Source organism: Labrus bergylta, chromosome 12 (genome assembly GCF_963930695.1).
Source record: "Labrus bergylta chromosome 12, fLabBer1.1, whole genome shotgun sequence".
NCBI classification, from domain to species: Eukaryota; Metazoa; Chordata; class Actinopteri; order Labriformes; family Labridae; genus Labrus; species Labrus bergylta.
The window spans coordinates 16137676-16164590 of NC_089206.1; the positions used below are offsets into that span (position 1 = coordinate 16137676).

A 26915-nucleotide genomic window follows, 5' to 3' on the forward strand; every position below is an offset into this window, starting at 1 on the left:
TCAAATGTGAAAACTAAAAGCCTCCAACAAACTTAAAATGGTGTTTTTTTTTTTTTTTTTTACTAAAGTAAGAGTCTTCTTGTGCCCAGCAGTTAAGATTTAAAGATGAACATGATTTCTTTTTTTTTTTAATAAAGGGTGAAATAGAGGCAGGTAGTTGGATAATCATTTTTTTGTGAAAGACACCAGAGCAGAAACACATTAATAACCAACTTTTTTGGAATTGTGTTTAATCTAAACTGGAGAATGATTTCCAATCAAGCAGAAAAAAAGACATAAGACATCAAAATAATACTGATGTATAAGACAACAAGGTGAAAAGGAAGTAAGACAAACAGACTTATGGTTTGGTATTTTTATTGATTGATTGATCAGTTTATGTAGCCAGGAACCTTTAAATCATTCAACACTTTTGCACGCTCTGCTGTTTATGGTCCTCCTCTTCATGATATTTCACTCAAATCATTTAAGTCATCGTTATTCTTTTCTCTTTTGTTTTAACTTTGTCAGCTGGAATGTTCTGCAGTGGTTTTTCCATATTTTTTAAAGTTAAGTCTGTGTTGTAGTCATTGAAAGGAGGACGGTAAGCCACAACAGTACTGAGTGCATCAGTGTTACAGATCTTGGGCGACATACTATAATGTTGGACATTCCTACATACAAACCTTTTATCAAAGAGAACTCAATCACTGGCAATATAAGGCCACAAAAACAATGTTCACACCAAACTGAATGTAATAGAGGGCACATCACACACACACACACACACACACACACACACACACAAGCTGCTGTCAGTTAAACATATCCGCCAACACACTGACTCCAATATCTACAGGTGTATGGACAACACTGTCAATGGACTGCAAGTACCATAGTATACTGTCATGTTACATGAACATATATACAGTTGCGCTGACATAGAAAAGCATGCTTTTGCATATTAGAAGGTAATTCGGTAAACTTTACACTAAATCCATAACATTTATCAGTACAGCATTGTTCCAACAGCAGCAGTAATTTAGACTAACAAATATAGTCTGAACAAACCGGCTATTATAATTCACTTTACAGATCTTGTACATTATTAACATGCCTTTTGATGCAGTATTATCATGATAATCTCTCCCATTTTAATTATTGTGATTTGTGTGAACACTTAAAAGGACAACTGTTCAGTCAAGTAAGCAAATAAAGAAAAATAACACTCAAATAAACACTTTGCAGATTGCATGAAAAATAAATAAACACTTAATTTAGAGATACAAAAAAAAATGGACATTACATTTTCTACAACATTTATGCATCTAGAGTTATGTTGTGCCAACATGGTACACAGAGATACAGTTAACACAACAAACACATATAAAGTCACACCAATTACGGATGAAAAATCAGGATTACAAGCAATGTGAGTTCTTTTGATGGATATAATTGCAGCTGCTCGCATAAACCGGTTTAAAAAAACAACAACATTCGAAACACTGTAAGCTCTCTGATATTGCCAATCACATGCTCGTATAAATCATTCCTCACACGGCAGGCTGATAGCAGCATATTTTCTGAGCCACAGAGCTGGTACAGTGTGCCCGGTCTGTCATCGGTATCACGTTAGATATCACACGCTGCTGACGCAGCACAAACTGTTTTAACCCTTACTGATCAAGGCAACTCGACTGAAAATGAATTCTTATTTACAGCAGAGACCTGCGGTAGCTCACAGCTCGGACAACCCCACAAGCCATTACTGGGATATCTCGATGCAGATTGGGAAGCGGTAATATACAGGGATATAGGGGCTATTTATTTTTTTTGCCTCAGCAGTTAATGCACATTGCAATATAAAAGAAGACAAACCACATGATAATAACCAACTTACAAACAAACAAATAAATAGATGTTGATAAATCTACGATTATTTTAAACAATCGGGTATGCCATCAGGTTTATGAATGAAACAATAAATAAGGATAAAAATAAATACATTTGAATTAATTGTAAAATAAGATTTAAAAAAATAAAAAATTTGGAGGCAGAGCATTGGTATGGTGGAAACTTTATACTTATAAGTATATATTTTTTTACAATGTGATAGTATTCTGAGATAGTAGTTCCCCCCTATAATATAATGACATTCATTATAAGTTACATTTTCAAAAACCTAAAGGATGGTTAATCAGTCATAGCTTCTGCAATGTAGGAGAGTTAAATATACTTCACTGTAACATTGCACTATAACATCCCATCATTTATGTATTTAGATTATAAAAATGTTGTTATTTGAGTTCAACTTCAATAACATTGGTTCATCAATATTTAAAAAAACCCACTGCAGACCCAAACAAATTAATGTCACCAAAATAAAGAGATCAAATTTCAGTATTTTGGGGAGAAAGCCATTGAGAGTCACCCCCTGGGAGCTTTTCAGCACTGCCTTTCCATGTTAACCAAATGGATCCATTATAATCTCAACCTGGAGCTGGCACCCAGGCTCTTCCCCACCCGACTGACCTGACCTTTCATTTTTTATTCTTCAGCTGGTTGGCCAGCCAGTCCAGGCCCTCGTAGAGACCGTCGCCACTGGTGGCACAGGTGGCTTGAATGTACCAGTTGCGGTGGCGTAGAGAGTGCAAGCCCAGCTTGTCAGTGATTTCGGCAGCATTCATGGCATTAGGCAGGTCCTGATTTAAAAATAAAAAAACTCAGATTAATACATCCTTGCAGGTCCTGATTTAAAAAAAAAAAGTCAGTTGATAAATCAAAAGCAGAGAAAGTAAGGGATGCAAAAAAGGAAAGAGAGGTCCATACCTGTTTGTTTGCAAAGACGAGAAGAACAGCATCTCGCAGCTCGTCCTCAGCCAGCATCCTCATCAGTTCTTCCCGCGCTTCATTAACACGCTCGCGGTCGTTGCTATCCACCACAAATATCAATCCTGCAGCCAGAGATAGGGAGCTTATGTCATTCAAAGGGTTAAACTAAATGGAACTAACAGTCCCTCTGCAAGCACGAGTTTCATTCCAAGTTTTAACCGTACACCTGTGTTATACCGTTAAAAATGATTCTGTTTTTTTTTTTAACATAAATGAGAGGATAATGGTTCGCAACAGTTTGAGGCTGCCTGCAGTTGACCTCATCTAAAGCATTAGTCAGAAATTCCCTCAGGTGCTGGGCATTTCATGTGAAGCAAAAATTGCCACGGGACTGGGAGGACCCTAAACAGGGCTGATGTGTGTATCATCTAAAAAGCTGCTGCACGGGCTCACCCTGGGTGTTCTGGAAGTAGTGACGCCACAGGGGCCGGATCTTATCCTGGCCACCCACATCCCACACGGTGAAGCTGATGTTCTTGTACTCCACTGTCTCTACATTGAAGCCTGAATAAAAAGCAAAAATCAAAATGACTCACAGGAGCTTTTAGCCATGATACTGACAGGGTGTAAGTAATTCATTCATTCCTCACACACCGATTGTGGGGATGGTGGTGACGATCTCTCCCAGCTTCAGCTTGTAGAGGATGGTGGTTTTCCCTGCAGCATCGAGCCCCACCATGAGGATCCTCATCTCCTTCTTGCCTATAAGGCTCTTCAACAGGTTGCCAAAGATGTTTCCCATGATGACTGGCGGCTCTCCTCAGCTGCTACAGAACTGGTACACAGGGAACTGATGAAACAACTTTCCATACATAGCAACAACCCCATATAGAAAGTCACAACCACACACACACACACACAGCAACACACAGTAGCTCTGCAAAAGCAGCTCTTAACTTTACCACCTCATTAAGCACTTGAGGCCACCTCAGAGGAAAGCCACTAAAAAGGAGAATTCACACCTTGGCTGGCAGCTGACCTGACTTAAAGGCTTTTGCTTACACAATTGAGAACTAGCTATAGGGAAATGGGATCAATTTCCTACTGGTGCAGAGTAACCACCCTTTCCACTGTTTCCTTTCAAAAGGAAATATGTCAACAGTGAAACAATTTATAGCATGTTAAATGAAACATTATCAGACTGTAGTAAAGTATTTAATATACACAGCCTAAACCATAAGTTGTGCGATTTTAAATTATGACCCATAGAATGAATAAAAAGGTTATGACACAGGCCAACTCTGTCAGCTTGTGCCAACATCTTCTACCTGCGGTCCATTTGATGTTACATGGGATGATCCAAAAGAAGCCAGAAACATACATCCATGTACAAAAAGGGCGACCCTCTTTTTTCATGTTTAAAGCCACTTTCGTATTCATTACCTTGCAGGTGCTGGAAACTGAGTCTGTTAATGGCGATACATTACTAGTGATTTTTATGAGATGCTCAGGTTTTAGCCGCTAAGCATAGCCTGTCACAGCTGCAGTGGCCGTACAACCATGCACATCTGTCACAACGCGAGGTGAAGACGGCTACTGCAGCAGTCCAAGAAGGTGATACATTACGTCATTACGTCTTCACCATAGCGTGAAACAATAAGTATCTGAATGTAATTAGCGAGCAACAATATCAAACAATGTCTTCAAATTTAAAAAAAAAGAAAAATCTCCGGATCATTTTGTAAGCAGTAATGCCTTCTTACAGTCACGACAAGCTGCACCAGTCGGCCTGGTGTCGTCGATTAACGTCCGTGCATTTACTGAGAAGCCTTGACAAGGCGTTAAAACAGCGGCAATTGTGCTGCGGTTTCCTTAATTGCTTTCATACATCTTTCGAGTATTTTCACCATTTGCATCTCATTCACACTTACCCGTCAACGGCAGGCAGGATACCAGCTGGATTTAGGCAGGCAAAGGACGGGATGTTGTTCTCGCGATGATAAAGAGGTTGGTAGGCGTGTGTTCTCGCGGTACTTGGGTTGTCAAGAGCACCTCTTCTCACGTTTGACACAAATGACTCGTTTGAGCCCTATGGTTTTTATTTTTATTTTTTTATGGCAACTGTATTCATTGTGTATAAAATTATAAAACGAATTGTGTGTAACATTCCCCTCAATTTGCCCCGAGACGTGAACTGCTGGTTAGAGAGCTATTTTTTTTATTTTTTTAAAAGATTCACACAGAAATGATTATTTCTGGCAAATAGACATTGCAGGTTTCATTCCTTTTTTTTCTGTGCTTTTCAGGATATCAACAACTAAACCGATTTGAATTGCTGAAGAGTGTCTGCAGGCAAACATGCTTGAATAATTAAAACAGGGATCATGATAATAAATAAGTAAATAGTAGAGTGTAATATGATGCCAAGTGACAGGCTTGAAGCAACCCTCAGTGTCACAGATAATGACGGGACAGGAGGCAACAAAACATGGAAACATAATCTTTTTTTTTTATAGCTGATTACTAACATTGAGTACTTTTTTTTTTATTAAGGTTTAGTATGTTTTAAAGATAATACAATACATTCATGTGGTTCTAAAGGTGATAATGCATGTAGGAGTAAGGAAGGAACTCCGCCTCCCACCCTAGGTGTGGGTTAAACCTTTTAACCATCAAACAAAACCAACCCATAGTGACCGAATGACGTGCCCGAGATCAGCCCCTCATCCACAGGTGCATCCATGATTTGCCTACCTCTTCCTCTCTGTTGTGTGTCAGTTAGTGGTCTGGTGATAGATGTGTTTATCAATTCAGTGGTGAGGGCAGAGGAATAAAGAGGGGAGCAGATGTTTGCAGCTGCAGAGCAGATTATGGGGTGGAGTGGATGGTGGGGGAGCCTGCTGAGTTTGTGTGAGAGGGGAGTTTTTTTATATATATTTTGAGAGGGTTACAGGGGGGTTACAGCGGGCTCGGGTGGTGGCAGGAGAGGTGGGGTGTGGAGTTATGACTTAAAGGAGTCTTTCCTCTGAAGTGTCTGCCAGCGTGCACCCCAGCAAACACAATCACAAGTCTCGTTGGTTCTGCTAGCTGAACTAATGAGGGCCTGCGCGTTGAGGGCAGGGGCTTTGATGTTCTGGGTAGCTGGCTCCTTGTGTTTTCTCTCTCCCGCTCTCCTTCTCTGCCTGTCCCACATCAAAATGAAAGGGGAGTTGAGAAGCAGATGTTTTGGGGCATGTATTTATACAGAGTACACTTTATTCACCCCCTTCTCCATACCCCATTTGTCCCTTGCTTTTGCATCCACACTGTACGTACAGCAATGATCTATCTCCCCATCTTTATATCCAACTAAACACACTAAATCGCTTTACTTTATACATATAATCATCCTGTCAATCAAAGCGGGTAACTTTTATCTCCCCTTACTTCCTCTCTCTGCCTCCCTCTCTTTAATTTCAGCCCAGTCTGGATGTCATTACTAAGGGATGGGGGGGGGGGGGGGGGCAATGTGTTGCAATGCATGTGTCTCTTTCCAGAGAAGGGGGGGGGGGGGGGGGGGGTGTATAGAGAGAGAGGAGCACATGGCGGGAGAGAAAGCAATCGCAGGCAGTCCAGCAACCTCTGTCTCACACATGGGGAGATACAGTGACAGGAAATTCTCTTTTGCTGCAGCTCCAGGGTGAAATGATAAAGGAATGAAGAAATGCAAACCAGAAATCCATTCCCTTATCATTCCTCACCCGTTGCTGTCTCCCTTTATTCTCTTGCTAAATATCAAACAGGCAGCGCAGTCGATTCAGCCACTGGCACTGTCATTCCTCAGGAGTCGAGGTATATTTACTCAAGTCCATGCAAACGACACGTAATTGGCATTAAACCCAATATGGCAGAAGAGATTTTCCCAGGAGACAATTGAGATCATCTAAGAGATCTCGGAATGCTGCAATCATTAATTCAGTCAGGTGTTGACATTAGAGTTTTGCTAAATCTGCAATATAGCTAGACTGCAAACTCTCTGACAGTTCATTTGTGTGCAACAGCATGCATGTTTTCAATTGTGCATGTGTGCCAGTTATGTTAGTGTCTTTGTACATAAGTGCATGCATGTGTTCATGTGCCTGTATTTATTTTTTGTGTATTATGTCTCCCGGGAAACAAGGGACCCTGCACTCCTTGGTCTAGTGAAGCCCCTACCTCGTCTGCACAGATGATCCCCTCAGATGCTCAAAAAGCAAAGACTGGTATAATCACCCCCACTCTCTACTCTCTCCATGCTTCTCTCCAGTAATAAAAGTCATACTTGAAGGAAACAATATCCTGCAGCCATAAAAAGTCCTTCTCTCAGCATGAAGTGGCCATAAAAAAGGCTCTCACCTCCCAAATCTGAAGTGCATAGAATTTGCCCCCCATTTACACAGTAACAGACAGACACACGCACACATACACACAGTCTTAAGCATCAGTACTAAAGCAGGTCCATCTCTCACTCTGACATGTACTACATGTGGGAAGAATCTAAGAAGCTCTCTGACTGATGGAAAGGAAAGCAGGAACAAAAATAAGAGAGCTCAGACGTGGTTTCATAGGAAAGTGACACATCTGATCACAGTTATTTAAAGAGGAAGCATATTTCTGTCAAAACATTGATATGATGTCATATCAGCTTGAACACTAGAAATCACTCTTTTGAAGGATTATTGTCGCCAGAACAGTTGTTTATCCAATCTCAAATATTGTGATTTAAAGCTTTGTTAAGCTGAGCTGCTTACTGTGTCATTGCTTAGGGTCAGAAACTTTTCTATCACACATATCAACACTTGAGAAGCCACAAAGATGCCCTTTATGTAGTCAATAACTAGTAAAATGCGAGACTATAAAGATTTTCAAAATAATTACTGTTGCTCAGTCTGTGTACCATGTTCAAAACATACAGAGTAAATATTTTAAAGATCTTTAGAAGAGCACAGTAAAATGTGAGGATTTGTCCAACAGCACATATTCACCAACAGAAATGTTATGATACCGTTTTTCAGTCGATCTTTCACATTGACTTCAGTATCAAAAAGTGTGATGGAGGAATACTTCCATGACTCAAAAAGGGTTAGTTTGAATTTCTATTTGGGTACACCTAGAAATCAACTACACTTACCATAAAGGTATTTTCATTGTTGAGTTTTCATGTGACTTGATAACTGGACTTGAGTTTCAGTTGATACTTACTTTTTGATCACAGTGAGATTAAAAAACCCTGGTACTTATTGATGGTGAAAATGCAGATTGCTGACATTTTGCTACTAATCTTATACTGTCTGCTAGCACTGCATTGTTTTTTTCTGTTATGTCACATGCCAAATTTACCTGAAACCTGTTGATTAAAGGGGGGGAGCATCAATTTATGGTGTCCGATCAGTGCAACCAGAACCTGCCAATAACCAGGACCAAAAACACAGGCTGAGACACAAAAATAATATTAATAATACATTTACAAATATACAAGTACACATTAAAATACACAATTACTGTACACAGTGAGATAAGTCATCAACTAGTCAACAGCTTCTCTGCTGTTGCTTGTCTTTGTTGTGTGGGTTAGAAAAGACGGGGTATAGGCCATTTTCATGGCTGAGAGGGCAGCGTCTAAACAGACCATGGCAAGACAAACGACATGAGTCACCTCTTCAATCTCTGACTTGGCATTTTGAGAATAACAGCGGCTACAAAGAGAAAATAGATCCCAGATGATGGACTGAAAAAAGGAAAAGGGGGGAATAAACAGATTCTATGGCAGAGTTACACAAGGAACAAAAACAAACAACGGCAGAGAGGCAAAGGGATAGGCTCGCCATCATGAGTCCTGGGCGGGTAAAGGCAGCTGTGACTGGGAGAACTGGAATCTACTTGCACACGTTCACCCACTCCGTGAGACGACACTCATCACACAACACGTAGCAACACCAGTGGAACCTACAATTGCAGCGCTCGCTGCGTGTCTGTTTCAGGATGTTGTGTCCACGTCCACAGCACAGCGAGCTGCAGCTGTCTGTGCTGTAGCTGGTTTTGTTGCAGATGCGCCCTTGTGTGCCCAGAGAGTCCACAGACGGGTCACGCTCACAGAAATCAGGAGACTTCTCAAAGTACACCAGCTCTCTGGACATGCTTCTGCGACGACCTCCACTGAGTCCTCCTGCACTCCCGCCGGCGCTGTTTCCTGTCCGAGGGTTGAAAACCCCGTTGTTCTTGTTCTGAGAGTTGACAAAGATGGCTGACAGGAATTTTTCCTTCAGTATAGAACCCACAAGACGGAACTCTGGAGAAACATGCCAGCACGTCTTAAACTGGCAGCTTCCTGATGTGCCGTGACATTTGCACTTCCTCTTCATGTTGTCTGTCACTATCTGTGTAGAGAAAGAGATTTGATGTAAATAAATCAGGAAAATAAAATGACCCTGATGATATATTTTGTTTAAGAAAGTACACTGCTGTCAGGAACATGAAGAACACAGTGGACAATCACATCATTCACCTGTCGTCCCATGCGGTTATTGTGTATCCTCATGCGAGCATGGATGTCTCTTGGAGACCCCCGGGAGTCTAGCCAATCTCTGGAAAAACGGTCCCCAAAACGGACGTCATGACTGCAGCCGCCCCACTCCCAGGTCTCCTGCATGGAGATCAGCTCTTCTGGTAAAGGTTTGAGCAGGGCAGATGGATGGTTTGAGCGCAGGTTAGCGGGCAGGTCGCCATGGTGACTGTTTAGCTCTGGGGGTAATGACCGTGCCATGCCAAGGCCTACCCCGCCCTTCTGCAGGGTCTGCAGCTGCAACTGTGTGAGTTTCAGTCGGATCTTGTCGTCGTCCTGGCGACGCTTGGCCTCGCAGCCACACCCCCGCAGTTTGCCCATGCTGCAGGCTGAGGCCACAGAGTGAGCCACACCCGCTGCCAACAAAGCCAGGGAGAAGGCGCTCTCACGAAAACCTGAGAGCAGAAGACACACACTCAAGGGGATGAAAGAGATTAACAGTGTACTGGTAGAACAGTACTGTATTTCTGCCCAGAACAATCTCATAAGTCCATCAATTCTTCTCCAGATTCTCACCCCTGTTGAGGATGGTGTTATGGTGGGGAAGCTTGCCAAGGCCCTCGAGTGAGGAGCAGTTCCAGCGCTGGCCCCGGAGCTGGTGCTGACATTCGTGGATGGCGACCTGGATGCCCTGCAGAGCCGAGGCCGTCACATCAGGGCTCCGTACACACATCCGCATCTGACGCTTACTGAGGCCTGCCAGCCTCAAGCACACAGAGTTGGGGGTTAGCACTGGATCTCCTGCCACCTTCAGGCTGAGAATGTCATTGCACAGCACTCTGCAGAGATAGAGGAGGGTGGATAAGTTAGTGGAGGGTAAGGGGTCATAAGGGCTGGTTAGGAGTTCATTAGTCAAATCCAGAGAGGTATGTTGCAATGGCGAGACGTTGTGAACGGTTAAGACAAAGACTTTGAAAGGATATGATACCACATAAATCTAACCTCTAAGGGATTTGCTGAATAAACTAAACAATAAATGTGTTAAACAATTGCACAACTCCTTTTTTTCCAACTGACTTTAGTTGGAGCAGGGAAAAATATAATTCCAAACAGATCATCTAGCTGAGAGTTCCCAAAGGCAAAAAGTACTTAACCAAATCTATATTTTATAGAAATAACAACAGTGGGATTTCTATGAAATTCTTTAGGGCATCGATCAGACTCCTAAAAGGCTACACAACTTGTTAAACATGGATACCATTGTTTCAGAAATAATGATCTGCCTGCCAAACAACGGGCAGATGTTTCACTTTTAACCTCTAATATGTTCAATAGTTCAATCAAACAGTCGCACACAGAAAACTTCCCTTAAACTCTCGTTGCATTCCATCTAGCCAGAACCGCATTTACATCAGCTCTCCTGGCGCTCTTAAGTGCACTCACGTTAATGCAGGTGACAGAAGTGCTGCTGCCAAAATCAGGAATTGGTCCCAACGGAGTTTGTTTGATAGCTCCATTTTGTGACGCGTCTTTCGGGACGTGACATTAAAACGTTGTTGATGAAGTCCTGTGCCGGGAAAAAAGAGTATCAAAAGGAAGATGATTGCAGTATTATCGATGCACCGCCAAATGACCGAAGAATGAAGACGGAGAACAGAGGAGCTCGGGGGCGAGAGTAAACGGGAGGGGGGAGAGAAAGAGGGGAGGGGAGATGCCTCTACAGGCGGCTGTTTGCACTAATATTGGCCAATATGAAAGTTGCATCTGCAGTTGATCGTTTTATTATTTCAGTTTTTGATTATTTGCGCAAGAGTAACACGACGTCTCCAGGATTTTACGCACAAAACACCCCTCACCAAAGCGTGAGCAAAACTTTGAAATGTTGGTGGATAAGCACAATACACTCTCATAAAAAACATATTAAATATTGTGCATTAATATAAACGGATGTGGACGTACATTTTCTTGATAGGCCAATAGGCTATGGCATGTATTTTCACATTTTTTGGATATGAGAACTAAGAAAGGCTAGGAAATATGAAATATGGGAAGCCAACGGGGTTTTTTTTTTCATAAAGGGGTGAATAAAATGATGAATGAGGGGGAGGGGAGAGCTGCTGGTTCCACTGTACGACAGGGAGTCAGCAGCAGGCAGGCGGCTCCGCTAACAGACCCTCCAACAATACTGTTTTTAGTCATGTGCTCCCCCCTTCCTCCCACCTCCGTCACAGCGGCTGTTCTTGAAACAACTTTCACTTTGTCATTGCAAAGTCTTTATTTGAGAGTATAAAATGACTTGCATAAATTACCGGAGTGACACGCCTGATTGTTGTGATCATTTATCAGATTATGACATTCTCACTCAGTAATGTGCAGATACAATGTATGGATTCATAGAGATGGCTGCTGCATTAAAAAGGCATAAAGGCCTTCGTTATATGAATTTAGCGTACACCAAACAGCATCTCAAGTATTCAAAAATATTTTATTTTTTTTAATGCGGAGTGATAGGCCAGTGAAAGCAGACGCTCAGGCCTTCTGATGGGACTTTGAGTGATGTTGCGGCTCAGCACCGAAGCAGCCAAAAGGATCCAAATTACATCCGACAAAATCTGCTTCTGAAGCAACAGGTCACTATTTCGTAACACTGCGTATGAAACTGATAATTGTTAACAAATAACAATTAAATTGAATCATGATTTTTTTTTTTCTCGCTCTAACGAACAAGGTGCATGTGGGTTACTTTCATAAAATTAAGTTGAAACCCCCCTCGAACACGGTTCGCATAGTGACACCAATTCATCTAATCTCCTTCCATTCCCTAAGCTGCTGCAATGAAAAGTGCATTAGCATTCTGCCTTGGCGTGTATATCTAAGTGGCTTAAAAAGTGATTTGAAGTTGATTTGTATATAAAAGGCCCCCCTTTATCCGGATTGAAGCTCTAATCTGCTCGGTGTCGCATGACTGCTCCAGGAAACCCGTTTGAGCACCTTCATATATAGCTGCAGAATAAACGTAGGATGGCTGTCATTAAAGCCGTTTTACAAAAGCCCACTTCCTTTTACTGTCATCTGAAGGAGCAAGAGAGAGAGAGAGAGACAGGGAGAGAGATGGAGAGGGAAGAGGAGGGGGGGGGGGGGGGATTATTGAAGCTACAACCGTTGCACTGACTAATGTGGAGCATGCAAATTAGCAGATAAATGTCACATAATGAAACATTCGCCCATGAACCGATATATGGAGTAGTTTGGGGACATTGAAGTCTGCTCCTAGTCTGAGGTTAGATGGAGATGCCGCAAAGTGGCTCAAGCTGTGATTACACTGCGCTACATGTGCGTCGAGGGAGGTCTGCAGGCCAGATGTTGGAATGGTTTTAATTCTGACTTTTCCCCATCTTTTCCCGGTTCATCATACATCAAACTTTTGATTGGAGACCGTATTTCATCTTCACCACGTTCGAGAAAAATATTTAAGCCCAGCAGGCAGTGTGAGTTATATGACAACCAAGAGCTTAGACTTCTGTCTACAATCAAGTTCCGACGTGCGTGCGCGTGCGTCTTTGGTTGCTGACATAACTTTTGTGTATTGAGCCCGATCTAATTTAATGTCTAAATATATCAAGGAACCCACGTAAAACGCCACGTTTAGCCTTTAATTAGAAATTAATATGTGTAATAAAGTAAAAAAACAAAGTCTGTATTTGTGGAGGGATTAGTGTTGGAAGGAGACGAAATGTACTTAGTGACTGCACATTTGGAGAGCGCATTTGGAGAGAGGAGGAGGAGATGCGGTTAGGGAGTAGGCTAATCCAACCACCGGGTAAAAAGGGCAGTTTTGGATGGCTCATATTCCGCTGTAACTGGTTTTCACCGTGACACTGAGCAGCAGTGGAGCACCAAACCGGGACGCACCCTCAGCATCTCCACCAACACATCACTGCTTCAAGGGCTCTTCTCCTTTCTGCAAGGCTGCATGTTGAGGAGAGCGCTCAGCCAATGGGAAAATACTCTCAACCGCACACATTTAAAGGGAATCGATTCTGTGATGACCGTGAGATTCCACAAGTAATATGCGCAACACTGTGGACTGCCCTATTTTTTTTTTCTTCCTTTCTCTTTCCTGCCCAGTTGTGCTTCCTTATTCATTGTGCGCCCTATGAAGAGCATTAACTATCCCTCCCTCAAATCCTATTGAAAAGGCTCCGAAAAAAACAGAGGGAGATGAGAGCAGCAAATCCCTTTTTTATTCCCCTCGTAGCGCTCAATAAGAGAAGAATGTGTTGCCTATCAGTCACCGAGGGGATCAAGTCTTCGGGACTGTCCCACGCGTTCAATGCGCCGTGCAGAGCATCACTGAGAGAGACAGAGTGAAGAGTACAGCAGCAGCAGCAGCAGCAGCAGCAGCATCCTGCCTGGACACTTCACATCATTTAGCAACCTGTCTGCACTCAAGATCCATTTAAGTCAATTAGGGCTGCCTGCTTCTCCCACCTTTCAATTCCTCTCAGCGGACTGTGGCTAGGTGAGTATATGCAATTTGCATGTGCATTTTAAAAATGATTAAGTACAGATAAAAATACAATATCACGAGCAGGCCTACCCCTTATTACATGTAATTCAACCATAATGTAGGGATACAAATGCAATTTCAGGTAGGCTTGCATACATTTTCTTGATTTAGGACTGTGGATTTTCCTATTTTTTATACTTTAGCTAATATATACATATTTTTGCTTCAGAGTTCAGATGATTGAAAGTCAAATACATTAACAACCAGGAATTAATTCAGCTTGATAATAAAGGGTAGTATATTGATTTTTTTTTTTTTCGTTTCACACTTCAGACACGATGAGGAGTCTCGCGCTGCTGTTAGGAGTAAAAGCCGCGTGCATCCTGCTGGTGTCCTCGCTCTCAGGCACAGTGGCCGTCAACAACAGCGGCCGGTGGTGGTGAGTTGACCGGACACTGCATGTGATGAGTGCATCGATTGACTTTATCAGCAGCCTATAAACTCTGGATGTAACGTTGGTGTGAGCGGGGGAAGACCCTGCGCCTTCGCATGAACACAGTTTTAGGTTTTGACCACAGCCCATGCTGCATGCTGGAAATAATGTGTTAGTTTTGGCACCAAGCAAAACTGGTGTTCAGCCTCCTCTGAAAAAAAAAAAAAAAAAAAAGAGCAACCGCATGATATTAAAGCGTGTGGCTTTTTCAAATTTCTCCACGTGAGCTCAACTGCAAACTATTTAATTTATCGTCCGTTTAAAGAAATTAGTTCCAACGGGGTTTAACAATGAACGAATTATATTTGTAATAATTACAGTTTTACCTTTTCTTTGCGGTAGATTTAATTTGCTATCCCCCTCTCAGTTTCCCCAACTTCTGGTCAGTGTGGTTTGAACACGATACAACATTTTTCTGTGCAATGTGGGATAAATTAAATATGGATTTATTACATTCCCAAACCCATGTCTTATCCGGGGTCTTGTCAACTTAATACTGTACACTGTCTGTCTATAAACAGTGACATACAACAGCCAATTTCTCAATACTTTTTTTGTTATAGAAAACAAAATTAAATTCGGATCCGTCTGGTTTTGCGTCAGCGGGCACATTGTCTCGATTGTTTAAAAATCTATAAACTGTGGGCTGGGTTTTGTGGAGGTAATGATTTAACGAAAGATTGTGTCGTTCTATTGCGGTGGAATTAGATAGACAGTGTGCGCAAAAAAAAACCCCGGAGTTTCCAAATATTTAAATTGTCAGCTGAAATTCATGAAAACATCCAGAAAAAGAAGGAGACACCACGGAGTTTCGGAATGAAGAAAACACCCAAAAGACGACATTATTATGTTATTAAGGCCTCACCACACAACTGTCTGGGTCAGCCCTCTAACAGGCCACGACTCGCCCGCCTTTCCGGAAGATAATGCTTAACAGGAGACACAGCCATTATACTGCACGAGAATAAAACAAATGGTTGGCAAAGACATCTTAAAGACAATGCCATGCATTAAGAAGAAGTTCATACACTTTGACACAGTCAGACCAGAAATAATCTGAAACCTTATCTCAAAATAGGTGCATTTCAGTTTTGAACAGTGATTTTAAAATAAGCCAGAAGCACAGGTGCCACATTTAGACACAAATATTACCAGGAGGCAGACCCCTAATACTTGAATCTTTGCTGATATCAAGTGACAACAGAAATGAAGCTATTGTTTTTTCAGATATTTGTGCTTGGTTATCAGTATTAAGATGCCATTTTATTTTAAGTAGCCTACATAATGAGATTTGAATATACTTTTTTAGGTGGCATAGGTGGCTAATTTGGGTGATTTTGACCAGATTAACATGGCTGAGACTGGACTTTGATGATCTAGCAATACATTCCTTATTCTGTCTCAGAGTATGACTCTCTTTTGCTTTTAGAGTATCTCAAGGGACAGATTACACTGATGGACAATACAGATGCAAATACACTCAGATTTTACATCTCAATGTGTGATGCCTCTGTATCATACATCGTGACAGATGCTGAACATTAAGCAGACAAGAGTGACATACTCATATTAGGAATCTGAATTAGGAATCTGATCCCAGTGATAAAAAAGAGGTAAAAAAAATATATAGTGTGCCAACCCAGAAATGTGTTGCAGCATATGCAACTTTTAATCTTGATGAGATCTGTACTTTGAACAGCACAGACACACAGAGATGCCAAGAAACATCCATTTAAGAGGGTCACAGAAGGATCCTCTTAAACTGCCAGCATACACTTCAAACTCCTTGACTCTGATTTCCTTTGTCCTCTCCTTGTGCCAGGGGCATTGTCAATGTTGCATCCTCATCCAACCTCCTGACCAATTCAAAGAACGTGCAGTTGGTCCTTGACCCAAGCCTGGCCCTACTGAGTCGACGCCAGCGCCGGCTGATTCGGCAGAATCCTGGCATCTTGCATGCCATCGCCGCTGGGCTGCACACTGCCATAAAGGAGTGCAAGTGGCAGTTCCGCAACCGGCGCTGGAACTGCCCGACCACCCACAGCCCAGCAGTTTTTGGCAAAATTGTCAATCGTGGTGAGCGTCTCTTATCTTTCTTAACAGGCAATATCTGGACAATTTGGGGCATAGTGTAATGGAATCTATTGGTCTTGTCTGCAAATATCCTACAATTTAGGGCAGATAGTTGGCAATGTCTAAATGGCAGGCTCAGGTTCTAATGTGAAGTTTCAACGTTGTTTCTTCAGGTTGCCGAGAGACAGCATTTGTATTTGCCATTACCAGCGCAGGGGTGACCCATGCTGTGGCTCGCTCCTGCTCAGAGGGGGCCATTGAATCATGCACATGTGATTATCGGCGCAGAGGTCCTGGAGGGCCAGACTGGCACTGGGGGGGTTGCAGTGACAATGTGGACTTTGGACGGATGTTCAGCCGTGAGTTTGTAGACTCCAGTGAGAGAGGCAGAGATCTGCGGTACCTCACCAACCTTCACAATAATGAGGCTGGCAGAATGGTAAGAGTTAAGGTACTCTAATGTGCCATACTTGTCAGATTGTCTACATACTTTAAGATTACTTCTCATCTTTGCTTTGTAAGGGTCCTTTAGCAGCTTTTGTTTTTCCTCTTTGCAGACTGTATCATCAGAGATGCGTCAGGAGTGTAAGTGTCATGGCATGTCTGGCTCCTGCACCGTGCGTACCTGTTGGATGCGCCTGCCAAGCTTTCGCACTGTTGGAGACTTCCTTAAAGATCGGTTCGATGGAGCATCCAGGGTTGTTTATGCCAACAAGGGAAGCAACCGTGCCTCTCACAGAGCCGACCCCCGACACCTGGAGCCTGAAAACCCGGCCCACAAACCCCCCTCTGCCATGGACCTGGTATATTTTGAGAAATCACCAAACTTTTGCTCGTACAATGGCAAAACAGGCACCCTGGGAACTTCTGGGAGAACATGCAACAGCTCTTCTCTGGGCCTGGACGGATGCGAGCTGCTCTGCTGTGGACGGGGGTTTAAGACTCGGACCGAGAGTGTGACTGAACGCTGCCACTGCACCTTCCACTGGTGCTGTCACGTCAGCTGCTTGAACTGCACCAGCACACGGACAATACACCAGTGTCTATGATCACAGGTTGACAACTAAGTGAATATTAAGTCAAAGAACTTCTTAGCAAAACAGGTAGCTGGCTGAGAAAGCCACTAGCAAGGAGGTGTTATAAGGTTTTAAATAGACACTAGAAAAACCTTCAAGGCGGGTAAACTGATACAGGGAACTCTCTGGCACAAAATTCAATCAGTGGTTTTAAAGGGCGACGTGAAGAAAAGCACAAATATATTAACAGGGTAAAGAGGGAGTATGTGTGCTTGCTCCTTGCTTTTTGATCCTGAAAAGTATTGCCACAACTGTTCATACATAAGATGCTCATTCACAAGGAGGCAGAAAAAAAAACGAAGCAGCGAAAAAGCAATTGCTATATCCAAGCACTACAACAGCCTACGTCTTCATCAGTTGAACATATGTTTTCATGGCAAGACAGCCACAAACAAAGATATTAGAAAAAACAATCTGTTATAGTTTGGCCTCACTTACGTGAAGTTTCACGCGATGGGGCTGAGCTTGTTTCCGACTTGTGTACGTAGGCCCTGGATGCAAGCCCATCCTCTTGTTATTTCCTCAACACATTTGCCCAATTGTCTTTTTAGATTTCTGCAGAGATGAATTCACTTTAATCCTGACTTGCCACTCTGACTCACCACAGGTGATCCTGAGGTTACATGACTAGGACGAGTCCTTTTCAAGGAAAACAGAAACGTACTGAACAAATCTTACTGAGGCAATGTAATATGAATGTATTTTCATTACACTGAATAGTATGGCATGGCTATGTGTCGATTGCCAAATGTGAGGGGTCAGTACTTTACAATGAATTAAATGTGATCTGTAGAATCACTGCGTTATCGAACGTAGTGCAGTAAAAAAACATACATCATAGTAAGAAAAAGACACTACATTGCTGCCAAAACATGAGTGTAGCAGGTTTAAAGTAGGCAAATGAAGTTTATCTTCAGGCAAGGCTGTAAGAATACAGCCACTGCAAAAGAACTTATACTGTATATCAGCTAGGAGAACCAAAATGCTGTAAATATTAAAATATATGAATATATTTATAATGACGAAATTTAAATTTGTGGGGGTTTATGGGCCTGTCGCTGGCTTGAGAACGCTCTATCATTATTGTCCAGTCAGGAAATGCTTTGACTTCATGCCTTTTTCTATTTTGGTGTAGTAATGTAGCAGACACAAAACCGACTAACTAGAAACCCAACCTTTTCGCGTCCTCGCTTGTTTCCTGTAAAAACATTTTTGTTTGTTCTTGCACTGAATATTTACCTTTTTTGAATTAGTGTAAATAAAAAATATTTATTTCTGAGGATTTTTATACTATTATAGAGAGATGTAAAAGAAGACATGTTTTAGATTTAAATCAAAGGATTCCAGTTGGTTTTGTATTGTACCATAGAACAATAAAGTCTATATTTTCAATTAAGTTGCTCTCCTGAATGTGTCAAAAGATGCCATTATGTCTGTTGTAGTTCCAGTGTTTGAGAAAGTTTTGACAACCAACCAAGTGAACATTTAAGCCTGTCCCTGGGTGTCCTCTGCCTAATCCTATTACCACCACCAAACCAGCCTTTTCTCCCGCTCACAAAACATCCCTGCATCTGTGGCCCCCAACCACAGAGATGGCCCCTGCTTATCCAGCCACTTATTTCCTACAGTATAGGAATTTTACTGCACTGAAAGTGTTTGCTTCATTTGCTCAATTTCAGAAAGAAATACAATGAAAAGTAATGAAAACCTAGAGCCCCCTGGCGACCGGACTAACCACTGGAGTTTGGGAAGCTTTCTACTTAGCCCACCACAGCACAGGAGCAGCCAGGGTCATCCAGATAGAGCACAGTGGAGGCAAAGTAAGGCCCCCAACATGCACCCAAACAACCAAGGGACCCAATAAGAGAGCAACATAGTTGCAGATGTAAGGGCAGACAGGATCAAAGACAAGGATAAAAGATTTCTGAATGATAGTGTTGAAGTAACAGGGTAGAGGTGAGAGATCACAGGGGAGCTGGTTTGCTTTGAGTATTAACACAAATTACAAAGTTAAATAATCAAATCATAAAATAAAAAGAGAAAAAATAAACTTAATCTACAGAGTTTATGTGATTCAAATGAAACAAATCACCTATTAGAGTTTGTTAATAGGAACCTTGAAAAGATTAAAGAAGACCGTTTATATACTTCTTTTTGTATAACTGGAGTGAACAGATGTGAATAAATGATTTGTTTGAAATGAGTGTGAGGAAAAAGTTAGTAGAAAGCAGTTGCTCTTAAATCACAAAAACGTGTCTTGATAGAGAATAAAAAGTTGATTGTAGAGACACAAACAGATAGCAAAGAAAAAAAAAACTGATTTAAGAAGACAAGAAGGAAGGCAGAGTTCAACTCCCAGGCGTGAGAGTGAGGTGGAAGAGCTGGTAGAGAGAGTGAGTGGAGGGGGCGCTGCCTGTGGGAGTGCTGAGGAGTCAGTGATAATTAGCTCAATTAGTGACAAAGGCAGTGTAATAAATACCGACTTAGTGTCTGGGTCCCTGCTGGCCTCTCCCTGCGCAGCCTGCGATGTGGCCCTGGCCTGACGGACAATTCATTAAACTGACAAAATACCCCACCGTCCAGGCGTGACGCAGCGAGTTAGCCCCCTACAGGCCCAGCTCATTGTTCTAATTGTCTGGGCTGGAGTCACTTTGTGGCCGCCTCCTCCTTCACCCACCCCGCCTTCACACCCTGCCTTCAGAAAACCCATGGAGTTAATGCCCCTACCTTACTCTGTAAGTAGGTGATCGGCAGGTTGGGAAAAAAAAGCAGTAAGAGTTCCTTGGGGTAGGGCGGCTGGTGGGGGAGGCAGTGGGATTAGCAAATGGAGGTTGCCTGGGAGTGCTGGGAGCAGCACCGATCGGAATGTAGGAGAGATGAGTCCAGAAGCTCGGATGCGGGACAAAGCGAGAGTTAATAAGGAAAGATTGAAGGGGCTGGCGACAATGGGCCGCCACCCGAGTCGAGATGAAATTGCTTCCGAGGATTATTGGGAGAGGGTGTGAGTGTTGTAGGCCTTTTTGTGTGAGTGTGTGTTTGGTTGGGCATTTGTGTGTGCAGGGGCACGGGGGAGCGCTGGATTGATGGCTGCCCCTCTGGTTGGGGAGCAGGGGACCAGGGGAGGCTAACCGGCTGTTCCCACAGTCTGTTCTGCTGCAGCCACCTTTGACACACGGGGCTGCCAGGCGGCGAGCAGGCAGCCATGGTGAGAAGGACACAAACAAAAACAACAGCTCTGCCACACAAAAGTCAATGTCTGTGGAGGACCAGTAAAGAAGCACAAGCTCGAGATTAGGGTGCAGGAAGGAAAATAAAGAAGTAGAGCAAGAAGGTAGGATAGGAGAGAAGAAGTTCTAAACTTTAGTCGTATTTTGTTTGGATCCTTTGCTTGTATTAAAAACATAATGAAATAAACCATTGACATAGCAGGTGTACGGGGTCAAACTTAATTTGCCAATTAAGCAACTTGACAATAAGAGTTACGACAAAACACCCTGTGTTTGACCCAAGGGTGAAAGGGACACTTTAATGAATCGAAAAATGTGTTTTTTGCAAAACTGTGCTTCTTACAGTTAGACAGCAAAAAGGTCAATCACTCTAGAACATGTGCGGAAGATAATATGGCACAATGAAGGCACAGCAGCTACATATTAAAATTCCTGCTCAATCATGGAGAAATGTTTGCCCGTTGGGTGGAGTTGGCTTTAATTTGAAGGGCGTAAGATAAAGAATTCAGCATTGGGTTTGGGTCACCGCACCGAATGATAGGCTGCTCACAGTGTTGTGATGGACAATGTGGCATGGCTTAGATCTGGCCCACAAAACTGATTGGATTACTGTGCTGCAGCAACATTATATTGTAATCCTGTGAGCCAAGTTCAAATTGATTATGGTATTGTTATGACAGGAACACTCCTAGACTGCTCATGCAATAATCAGAAGCATTTGTATGGTGCCATTAAGTGACCACAGGGCCATTATGTAATAAGATATATATTTACAGCCTTGTCACACACATATTTTAACAAGAATTACAATCAACCTAACCTCACCTAAAGTTACAGAAAAGTATTGCATTAATTAACAGTGGCTGAAACAGTGGGTCCAATTTACTCAAATGTAATTCAGATTTCAGGGAAAACATCAATACATATGTGAGTGAGTTTGTATGCCAGCCAAAGCTAGTGTGTTTGTGTGTGTGTGTGTGTGTGTGTGTGTGTGTGTGTGTGTGTGTGTGTGTGTGTGTGTGTGTGTGTGTGTGTGTGTGTGTGTGTGTGGGTGTGTGCATGGCAGCTGGGAGGCAGACATGGTCCAGGAGAACTGTCACCTAGCAACTGACCTTTTCGGCAGATGGCAGTTCCAGAGTAACAGCCACCCAGCATCACAATGGCGGTGGCCTCCTAACATCTCCATCACTTCATCATCCACTGAGTTACCCTAACCTGTCACACCGGAGAGAGGGCAGGTTACGAAAGCATGCATAAAGTGTCCTCTGTTATTTTTACTTTTACACTTTGAGTCTGAAACTTTCCACAGAAATCACTTTTTTTTTTGTCTTTGTTTGACTGTTTCCATGTTTGCAGCAGGGATGTCAAAAGGATGAGGAGGAGGATAGATTTAGGAGGGACGCAATGGACGCTCAGTGTTGTCTGCAAACCTCCAGACACTCTCAAACCGCTGTTTTCCGTTGTTGGGTTTCAGCACATAGTGAATCAGGGTGGGAATGTGGACAGACTGCTCGACCATGGTGAGCAATCAGTATGATGTCTGTGGTCAGGCTCTGTGCCCCTGTGGAGCGAGATAGAAAGCAAGGCCTGCAGTTAAGGTGGGAGGGATATAAATTTGCGGTGTTTGTGCGTGTGTGCAGTGTGATATGCCAGCAGTATTCACATTTGAATAAATGTGTCATAAATTCTGGCAAAGTTTTCCTCACACCAGCATTGAGAAATCCATATGGGATTATCAGATCATCGGACTCTGTGCTGAGAAAGGCACTATTTTGAACGGCAAGGCTGCAAAGATAAACACCTCATCATCATCATCATGAAACATCGCCTTTAATTAAACACCTAAAAGTGATCATGAATCCATTGCAAGCAGAGCACAATTAGTTTTCAGTACCAAACAAATTGGAAAGTCCAAGCAGAAGTTTGGATAGAGTAATTATCCAAAAAGAAAAGTCCCAAATCAGACATCTGCACATGGTTAACCTGGCAGGACCAGACGAAAGTCAACAAACAGAGATAGAGATACTGTATGTCCAAATCAGCCCCACAGTGATTAAGTGTTTCAGGTGGAAAACAGTGCGTCTTAGTGTGACTCTAAACCACCACGTTTTCTTGGGGAGATCACATGCTAGCAAACAATGCGAGTCCTTCTGTAAACACAGCTGTAATGATAGGGGAAGATTTTAGGGCAAGGACAACCGACAGTGGATTATGTTTACAGGCATCACAATGTCAAGAGTACAGCACAGCAACGTTTCAGCTCTGAGATCCACATGACACACACTGTGGTGGAATCAGCATGACACAGCATGAGCCTGTGCACCATTTCACCTGTCAGCAAGGGTGACGCCGGGCTCTGTTCCCATCAAACAGAGTAGACTGAGAGAGTGCAGCAATATGTCATCAACCTTTGCTAAAGCCTCTAAAAATTATTGAGTCTCCCTCACTTACAATGGTTTGGAGTTAGAAAACTGCACAGTTACAACAATTAAAACAAACCAAAAAGAACAATACTCAGAGAAACAATCCAACAATGAGGTGAAATGATTTGCGATAATTGACTCCATCTGTCCCAAGAGGATTGAGAGTGTCGATCTTAAGAGTACATAGTAAAAAAAAAAAAAAAAATCCATTTTGGAGCAAAAAAGCTAAAGGTGCATTTTACATGTTCAGAGTGAACCCGTGGGACTTGAAGTAGGAGGGCCCCAGTATAGTGAGTTGGTAGGGTCCGGTCCAATGGTCCAGTTCAGCGTAGATGTCATTAATTGGTGTATGTCCAATAAGGGATTCATAAATGTGTCAGACTATTTTGAGTGTTAACATTTCTCTTCATACAAATGATGTATCTTAAACTGTTAAGACATCAGAATTCCGTTTTTGTGAAGCACTTTGTACTATTTTACTCATAGCAGGAGATCCTTGGTGCTAGCGCTTCACACCAAGTGAAATGTAGTGTATCTGCATTGCAAAACAAGATGCTTCTGATTGTTTTCTTATCAGTTGGCCCACTTTGACACAGTCTGGACCACAACATACCATCTCTGAGACCATAGAATGCACTGAGAAATGTCTCAAGGCAAGGATCCATTAACTTTAATGTAGTAATACTGTTGGAGACAAAGGGAGAAATGCTCAGTTTATGGTTTTAATTACAAGCTGTGTTTTACAGCGACAGTGGGCGAGGGCTCAGCACTGACACAGCAGTGGAGGAATGTTTATTTGCTGCAGTTTAGGAGCTGAGTGGCTTGCAGAAACTATGACACATTCCTCTGTCACTGGCTCTCCTGCTCGCAGGCACACTAATGCATTCATTCACTGGCGCCCCATGTGCTGGTTCACAGCTCCACAGACATACACACAACTATTCCCTTCGACGCGCATGCACTAAATGTGGCAACTCTGGCATCTGTAAGCATGCTGAAAACGTACGTTCATTCATGGCGACTTAGTGTGACAGGACATAGGCCTAATACTTCTCCTGTTTGTCACAGCGTGTGTGTATAAGTTGTACAGTGCTTGGAGGGTGTAATATTTAAGCCTTCAGCATGATGGTGATCCCTGTCCATAAAGTGTGAAAAGTGCATTTGAGTGTGCTGATATATTTTGTGTGTTTGCTCACGTGCATATGTGGGTGGTTGCCTGCACACATGCACACCTCTTCATCTTTCCTGTTGCAAGTCCTATCCATTATCCCCAGCATCTGGCAGCCAAAGCCTGTAAAGAAGACATTTCTCTTGGCAACTGTTTTTTAAAGGCAGTGACACAGGGGACAGCCAACCACAGGAGCCACACATCTTCCAATCTACATGCATACTGGAAAAAAAAAAAAGAGGTGCATAACAATACCACCCTAATCCATCTATCCCTCTCAAAACACACTAAGTGTGTTTGTCCATGTATGACTTACACACCACATATGCATGATACAGCTTCCACCCTCCCTTGTCTCTCAGCAATATACTCACCCTCGCTTTGCGGGCTAATCGCTTCCAGAGCCAAATGTGTCCCAAAAACTTTGCCAGCAACCATTCAGTACATTTTGAACCCCCAAAAGTTCCTTCTGGCCCCTAAATGATTATTATGTGGGTGTAATACACTGCAGGGTAGGAGCGCCAAGTGCTGAGATTCCATCTGCAATTGTGTATAATCTAGGGGCATTACATGATGCTTCTTCTAAGTATGAGCTGTAATATGAGCAGTTGCTAGATATCTAGTAAAAAAAAAGAGAAAAAAAAAATAGCTTTGTAAATGTCATCATTTGGACTGCTGCAACTACAATCAAATTCTAATGTAGCCAATAAAGCCTCACATGTTAGGGTAACCCAGAGGAGACTAAAAGAGACAACTTTCTCCCTGAGTGCACCTGAACATGTCCTTGGTTGACACTCAACTGTTGGGAAATAAACACATTCTTTGTATAATTGAATGGGCACAGAAACTGCATTAATTAATATCATGTGCGGTGTAGCCTTTTCAGGGTACAGCTGAACACCAAGCTTATCATCTTTGTTTTGCTAGGCTGTTAGTCATGATAACTCTGACATCTGGATCCTCTAAAAGACATAATGGGTGCGTAAGCTGGATAGAGTAATTGCTCTGATTATGGTAGGCTACCAGCTACACATTTGACTAGCAGCCAGAAAGTCTGTTTGAAAATCTTGAGAGATTCAGACAAGTTTGTTTAAATACCTCCTGATTTACTATTTGGGGGGGAAAAAAATGCATGAACAAGGTGACATATCATGCTGGAAAAGGGGCAGATGTGATTCAGATGATCAGTACACTGTTTTGTGCTCCCATCAGCCCAGAATGTGTCCATGAATGTGTTCGAGTGCTCACCTGACTTTGTACCCCAGGGTTTAGGGCTCACTTAAGGAGGCCTCCTTTCTCTGCAGCACTGTTATGTTACCCTGGAGAAGAATAAGTAAAGGAGATAGGCTATGTTAGGATGTGATACTTACTTACAAACACACTACAGGCAGCCCTGCCCCTCCCTGATTTAAAAATATAATTCAGTAATGATAATTAAAAAATAAACATTTGCTTCATTGGCTAACATTTCCCGAGTAACAGCCATGTCCAAATTAACTTTCATGTGGGCTTTGTCGAAACGTGAGGCCTCAACTATACAAATTGAAGGTATTAGTTAAAATGAGTGGCAGTCATATATTTTAATCGGTTACTTTCTAGTCCTAGGTCATCGCTGATGTTGCTTGGGGCTTCCTTAAGTCAACACTGAGGAGATAACTAACCACATCACTTATCAAATCAATTCAACAAGCGGTAGTAGCAGTGCTGAGTTGTAAATTGTAAACGACTGCCATCTAGTGGTAAACTGTACGAACTACACACCATAAATAACTCCATTCAAACAAAACAAACTTTTGTATTTATGTACACGCAGAAAAACAACCCACCCTATAACTAAACAGTTAGGTTAAATACATTGAAACATGTAAAGGCTTAGCAGTGTTAGGTCAGCTCTGGGCTTACATTCGTGACGGAACAGTGTTAACTTCATGACCAAGAGGTAGAAAATGAATTTAAAAAAGGTAAGCAGCAATTATTTAGCAATTCAGAGACGATGTAAACTTTCACACTGGGGTAAAACAGGCACCTTAATACCAGTAACATCTTTTTTTTGTACTTGTATGGAAATGCACCGGTTGTTCTAACGTAGGCAGGTATGCTATGTACCTTGAAGTGGTTTGGAAGAAACCCCAGCTTTTCCAGTTAGAAAGCACTGGCAAGTTGACTGAGTAGATCTGTGGATGTATTTTAGGAGTGTTCCATTTATCTCGGAACTAGACTCTCTGAGCTGGGAATGACGTCACACCCGAGTTAACCGCGTTCCAACATGAAGGCCTCCAGTCGTAGTCCACCTTTGTGTTATTACCTAACATCAGGTGATGAAAACACACTATGCGATAGTTTGCGCGCAAAAATAACATGTCCACGGATATAATTGCACCATACTATAAGTGCAATTGATTTACTTAGGCTACACATGGAGGACCAAGTTGCTATTAAACACAGCTTAAAGGTTACTGTTGATGCACTGTAATGCACGTAGCAGGTGCATGAACGTTCAAGTTGACTGCAACTTGGAAGTTCCGACTTCCGAGATCAAATGGTTTTGTGGCTTGGGAGGAGGAGGATGTGGTGGAGGTGGAGAAGGACGTAAAAAAAAAAAAAAGACAGGTAG

The 26915-nt window shown here is 42.5% G+C and overlaps 3 protein-coding genes across 4 annotated transcripts; 1 reads left to right on the forward strand and 2 right to left on the reverse strand.

Moving 5' to 3' along the window:
- Nucleotides 1-340: 340 nt before the first annotated feature.
- Nucleotides 341-4875, reverse strand: arf3a (ADP-ribosylation factor 3a). Of its 2 annotated transcripts, none has more exons than XM_020635110.2 (5): nt 4743-4875; nt 3466-3646; nt 3265-3375; nt 2809-2933; nt 341-2681 (listed from the first exon to the last, which is right to left on the reverse strand). In XM_020635110.2, exons 2-5 carry the CDS (start codon nt 3611-3613, stop codon nt 2520-2522), a joined length of 546 nt encoding a protein of 181 aa, XP_020490766.1. In that variant the 5' UTR covers nt 3614-3646; nt 4743-4875; the 3' UTR covers nt 341-2519. The 2 variants fall into 2 exon arrangements, with proteins under 2 accessions (XP_020490766.1, XP_065817638.1); XM_065961566.1 differs by lacking the exon at nt 4743-4875 and adding an exon at nt 4575-4712.
- Nucleotides 4876-6381: 1506 nt separating this feature from the next.
- On the reverse strand, nt 6382-10998 carry wnt10b (wingless-type MMTV integration site family, member 10b). Its single transcript, XM_020635131.3, has 4 exons — nt 10775-10998; nt 9908-10170; nt 9335-9786; nt 6382-9206 (listed from the first exon to the last, which is right to left on the reverse strand). Exons 1-4 carry the CDS (start codon nt 10846-10848, stop codon nt 8706-8708), a joined length of 1290 nt encoding a protein of 429 aa, XP_020490787.1. The 5' UTR covers nt 10849-10998; the 3' UTR covers nt 6382-8705.
- Nucleotides 10999-13119: 2121 nt separating this feature from the next.
- On the forward strand, nt 13120-18868 carry wnt1 (wingless-type MMTV integration site family, member 1). The gene is made up of 5 exons (XM_029277599.2): nt 13120-13853; nt 14175-14280; nt 16157-16410; nt 16581-16846; nt 16965-18868. Exons 2-5 carry the CDS (start codon nt 14180-14182, stop codon nt 17454-17456), a joined length of 1113 nt encoding a protein of 370 aa, XP_029133432.1. The 5' UTR covers nt 13120-13853; nt 14175-14179; the 3' UTR covers nt 17457-18868.
- The last annotated feature ends 8047 nt before the right edge of the window (nt 18869-26915 follow it).